This window comes from Hylobates moloch, unplaced genomic scaffold, assembly GCF_009828535.3.
Source record: "Hylobates moloch isolate HMO894 unplaced genomic scaffold, HMol_V3 SCAFFOLD_18, whole genome shotgun sequence".
Lineage (NCBI taxonomy): Eukaryota > Metazoa > Chordata > Mammalia > Primates > Hylobatidae > Hylobates > Hylobates moloch.
This window is the reverse complement of record NW_026652293.1, coordinates 72,994,611-73,000,610: the sequence shown is the minus strand read 5'-3', so window position 1 is coordinate 73,000,610 and position 6,000 is coordinate 72,994,611. Positions and strand designations below refer to the sequence as shown.

General features: G+C 36.7%; 1 protein-coding gene across 1 annotated transcript in view; it reads right to left on the bottom strand.

Moving 5' to 3' along the window:
• Positions 1 to 954: 954 nt before the first annotated feature.
• FMN2 (formin 2) overlaps positions 955 to 6,000 on the bottom strand; it is a 389,644-nt gene continuing 384,598 nt past the window's right edge. Inside the window, exons 17-18 of the mRNA XM_032137182.2 lie at positions 3,693 to 3,774; positions 955 to 2,010 (exon numbers count right to left, since the gene is read on the bottom strand). Coding sequence (XP_031993073.2) covers positions 1,984 to 2,010; positions 3,693 to 3,774 — 109 coding nt within the window. The 3' untranslated portion in view covers positions 955 to 1,983. The remainder of the gene's footprint in view (positions 2,011 to 3,692; positions 3,775 to 6,000) is intronic.

The following is a 6,000-nucleotide window of genomic DNA, read 5'->3' as shown; positions in this document are numbered from 1 at the left end:
AACACTCCTGTCTTCTCTTCATCAGTAAATATGTAGTGAGTCTCTGTCACACGCTAGGAGCCAGGGAGACCAATGTCAAGAGATGTCCTGGAACAAATGCCTTCTAAACTCAGATACAATTATTAGTGAATCCATGAAATGTTGAGAATGTTTCAAGCTGAGGGCAAACATGCGGAAAGACACATGGTTGAGAGGAAATTAGCCTAGAGGTATTTTAGTTTGGCTGGAGGCTGGAATTCAAGGTAGGTTAAGTCAAGAGACTAAACTCAAAAGGTAAGTAGGCACTGCTTAGGACTCCGTCAGCCGCATTAAACATTTAGATAATATTTTGAGTCCACATATCTTAGTGTATGTGGCCACTAAAATGCTTTAAGTAGGAAATTCAGATGAGCAGATTTGCATTTTAGAAAAAGGTGGATTCAAATTTTAAAAATATGTTGCAGGACAAATCTCGGAAGATGAGAACAGTGAGTAGGTTAATAAAGGAATTAATGGGGGTTCTGAACTAGGACTTTAATAGAAAAGACAGAGACAACTGTATGCATTTGTGATAAGTAATATGCCAAAAGATGAACTTGGGTTTCTGAATGAATAGTGGCTTTGTCCACTGAGATAGATAATACACAAGAATGAGCAGGGATGGAGGGAAAAGATGACAAGCTGAGTTTGAATTTACACATAATGAATTTTAAGGCATGGGGAGATATCCGACTGAAAATGACCAGAAGATCTTTGAGAGATCAGGAGAGAGATCCTAGTTCAAGCCACAAAGGAATAAATATTTTATCAGGATTTCTTACTTAGGTATCATTGATGGGCTTTAAGTTCTTAAGTCCCTAAAACTGTATGCACATTTTTGTGTGTGTGCAGGTGAATGTGCAGTGTGTCTAACTTATTTTCCCTCCTTCTCTTATTCCCCACCCCATGTTAAATATGACAGCTGTATTTTGCAAGTATCTTTATTCTTTTATTATTCATTTTATTTTCATATAAATTAACATCCTAGAAAAATTGAAATAGAAACACTAAATACAGTATTGCACATAGCGATCTTTGTTAAATGCCCTATTATTTCATTGGAGAATGGTAATATACACACTGGAGGGACTGAAGGGGACAGGAAGACTACAAAACAATAGAAAAAAACCCACTACTGTTTCTTTGCACTTAAACTACAAACTAAAAAGTAAGAGACCATACTTTACATAAATACAAACGATTATGCTTTAGAACATTGTTTTTCTTAAGTTGCTTTCCATAATTGGTTTGCAAGAGCAATAAATTCTCCCCTTTATCCACAACTATAACTTGCAATGAAGATCATTAGAAGTAATGGAAAAAAAAAACAACCCAGCTCATACAAAATCATCACAATGCATTATGAGCTGACTCAAGTCATTATATGACTTCAGTAAAAAAAAATGACCATCTTCTTTCACAAATATATAGTTATGGAGAGCAACCCAAGAGTTGGGAAAGCACTGATTATAAATGGTTCTTAAATTTTAAAATAGAAAATTTATACTTAGACATGAAACTGATACAAACAATTCACTAGAAATAACATTTTACCCATATGTCTAAATGCTGTGATGTGGAGTACTGGTTGTCAGTAGAAAGGAAAGTGTTTTTGCTGTGACGAGGAATATTCTCACAACAGTGAATTTTAGTTAATGTTTAGCATGTTCAGAATTAGTGCAGATACTGCCTCTTATACATGCTGTTTTGGTCTATCGGTATAATACCATAAACTTTTACAAAAAGAAAAGGTGTCAAATTCTCCACTGGTCTAGTACTTTTGCATTTTTATATGAATATACAGTAAAATTCAACAATTAGTGAACTGTCTAGAAAACAAAAAGATTATGCAAGAGGTGAAGAAGAAACATGAGCAGAATGACGGTAGTTTCCCTCCGACCCTCAGGTCAGCTGAATTTTGTGAAAGTCGTTGCAATGACTCATTTTCATTCTGCTTTTCCTTGTTCAAGTTTTCATGCTTATCTTTGCTTTCTGAAAACAAATACACCAGATAAAAGTTTTAGTTAGAAAGAACTTTTAAAAATGGAAAGAGTTTAGAGTAGCCTAAAAAAGACCTTTTCATTTGGATCAAATTCTGTGGGACAAGGTTAAAGGTCTACCAATCCATAAAGGAAAAAAATATAAGTGGGATCTGTGTTATCTTTGAGCGCGTTTATCAAGACAAATCGCCAAATACTTTTGCGAAAAAAAAGTTTTAAAAATTTAACTTCTAACCAATATGAGAGGGTGTCAAACTCAACATTCTCATCCTCAATCTCACACGCAAATACATAAATATGAAAACTGAAGTGGCTGCTTCACTTCATGGTAAATGTACTCTAATCATCTTCTGTACTCCTAATAGCAAGATTGAGGTTCACTAATAAGTAACTATTCCTCCGCATTCAATACAGTTATAAGATTGAATCATGAGACAGGAGCGGAAAATAAGCTGAACTACCATTTAGTAGTTATCATTAGATAAGATCTTTTTGATACACAGAAACTGAAGGGACCATTGCTTCTAAATGAAGATATAATTCCTTTTTTAAAAAATAGGGCTATTTAATCATATCCCAATTTGGGTTATTTTAATGTCTTTTCCCTTTAGACTACATTAGACTAATTCAATTTAGAATGGTCCTATCTTAAGGCCTAACTCACCTTTTCATTTAAAACAGCATCATTTACTTACACTGTGGTACCAAGTGATAATCCCTCAAAACAGTCAACAAAACATCCTCGGTATCACAAGGAAAAGCCTTGTCATTTTAACCAAACCCTTCCCTCCCAGGGTGGACAACCTGGCATTTTGTTTTAAAGTGGGGAGTGGGCAAGCAGGAAACTTAAATGAGCTTGTTAAACTCCATCTCTGGACTGACCACTCTCCGGCAGCCAACTCTGCCGAGCCATCTGTGGATATAAACGGGGTCTGGGCACCCTGGGCAAAGTGTCACACTGCTCTTGGCACTTCCCACCAAGTTTCAGATCCCAGTGGATCTAATCCAATTATAATGATCACTTGTGGCTCAAATACAGCCTCTGCCGTGATCTGTGTTTAACAAAGAAAGTGAAAGATGCTCTCCCCACCCTGCCAACATGCACATATTCACATAAATGCACAACCTCAGTAGATTCAGTAGATTTAATTTTTTTTTTTTTTTTTTTTTTTTTTTTTTTTTTTGAGACAAAGTCTCACTCTGTTGCCAGGCTGGAGTGCAGTGATGCAATCTCGGCTCACTGCAACCTCCACCTCCCAGGTTCAAGCGATTCCTCTGCCTCAGCTTCCCAAGTAGCTGGGACTACAGACACACGCCACCATGCCGGGCTAATTGTTTGTATTTTAGTAGAGACAGGGTTTCATCATGTTGGGCAGGATGGCCTCGATCTCCTGACCTCATAACCCGCTCACCTCGGCCTCCCAAAGTGCCGAAATTACAGGCGTGAGCCACCACCCCCAGCCCAATTCTTAAGTTTTGAATAATCAATATCAAGACTCTTAGCCTTCTGGGCCTGATTAAGGGCCTAAGAAAAAGGAGATTCTTGAAGTCAGAAGCTCCTAATTTATTCACACTTAGTAGAAAAATAATTAAAATATTATGAGTTTGTATATATTATGAAAACAGGATTTAAAAGCCAAAGAAAATAACAAGTTAAAAATCAGTCATACTTACAATTCCAGAGTCATGTCTTGGTTTTATTTTATAAAGTGATTTTCCCTTCTTCTGTCTACAAACCTCTTCGGCTTCTTTTACTCTGATGGGGAGAAGACACATGTATTTAAACAAAACGTACTTAGATCACCTCATTCTACCTTATAGTAAGTGAGCAAACCTCAACTCAATAAAGATTTGAATTATTGCAGAAAATAATACAATACACAGAAGAATGTTATCTGACATTTGAATTGAAAGCCTCAACTGTTACAGCTACAGAGGCTAATTTATCTACGAGTTTTTAACTTGGAATCATAGTATGATTGAATGGAGTAATATACAAACACATAAGAATTTCTATGCAGAGTGTATATGCATTTCATTCTATATTAAAGGAATCGCATATACAAGTAAATAATGAAATACCCCTCATTGTCAGCTGAGAGTATGAGATTGATTCTATTACATAAATAGGATTGGTACCATGATGTAAGTTAGAAGCATTAGAATAATTAAAGAGCATCACAGCCAGGGTGCAGTGGCTCATGCCTGCAATCCCAGCACTTTGGGATGTCAAGGCAGATGAATTGCTTGAGCCCAGGAGTTCCAAACCAGCATGGGCAACAGAGTGAGACCCTGACTTCACAAAAAAATACAAAAACTTAGCCAGGCATGGTGGTGCGTGCCCTGCAGTGAGCTGTGATCAGCGCCTCTGCACTCCAGCCTGGGCAACAGTGAGACCCTCTCCCCTGCCACCCCCCACCAAAAAAAAAAGTGTCACATACAAATTTATATGCCGGCCGGGCATGGTGGCTCACGCCTGTAATCCCAGCACTTTGGGAGGCTGAGGAGGGCAGATCACGAGGTCAGGAGATCAAGTCCATCCTGGCTAACACGGTGAAACCCCGTCTCTACTAAAAAAAAAATTCAAAAAATTAGCCAGGCGTGGTGGCGGGTGCCTGTAGTCCCAGCTACTTGGGAGGCTGAGGTAGGAGAATGGCGCGAACCTGGAAGGTGGAGCTTGCAGTGAGCTGAGATCGCACCACTGCACTCCAGCGTGGGCGACAGAGCGAGACTCCGTCTCAAAGAAAAAAAAGAAAATTTACATGCCATTCTTACTTAAAATTATTTCAGATTAACTTCCTATACCGCACACACTCATGCATACAAATCACTTGCAATAAATACTTGGGCAGTTTCTAAAAACTGAGCTTCATCTAGCATGGGAACCAACTATTTGATAACAAAAAAGAGAGTGAGCAGTAATAACATTTTAATGTTTCTAGTATTTCTTGTTAAGCATATATGACAAGGAAAACAACATTGTACTGACCAGAGGTATAGTTAAAAGAAGATGCTATTTGGAGCAAAGTCCTGTATGAAGTTCTGGCTCTGCTATTTGACACTGGTAATGTTTTTGTACCCCTGAACCTCCCTATTCCCTCAAAGAGTGGAAAGTTTCCATTATATTAAATTATCTTCATTATCACTGCACAGAGTTGCAAAGAGTGAGTAAAATTTTATTTAAAAAGTTATTTATGCATTGTAAAAGGCTATAAAATTTATTATTGTTTTAATTAAACAAATAGTAAGAAATCTGTAAACTGGATTTTTTTTTAATAAAATGGGGAGCTATGACAAGGAAAATAATCTATCAGGTAAAATTTATTTTTTATTACTGTGACTTTTCTTTGGGAATTAAAAATGAATTATTTCTGGAGAAACCAAAAAGGCTATGGCTTGATCTTAATAAAACGCATTTCATATAGACCTTATAGCCTAATTTCCTGAAAGAAGTGAATTCTAAATATATTTCTTGATCCCTGTGGCAAAAAATCTAATGACAGAATTCATCTCCTTTACAACTAAATCAAGTCCTCTTTTAAAACAATAGAATGAAACAAACAACTCAGTATTGCAACTGTAAGATTGGTGTTGTAGTTTATATTAAAGCATGACAAATGAAAGTAACTCCGTTCAGATATAAAATGCCTGCTTGGTTGATATTGTTAGCAATTCCAGAAAACGACGACAACTTAGAAGATACTTCATTGTTACCACTTTTATTACTTTTCACCCAAGCCATAAATTGCCTTTAATCCTTCCTCTAAACATTTGAAGATAAAAACATTTTCTTTATAACAAACTAAGGATTGCAGCGTCCCCATCTTCCTCTGAAACAGCTACCAGTAAATTTAAGTTGAAGTATTTGGATAGAGAATTAAGGAAACCGTTATTTTTTTCAGCACTTAGCCAAAATCCAGTGGATCTCCTCTTAAATTTACTTGGGGCTTTTTAAAGCATTTCGTGGCTTTCCAATAAAATA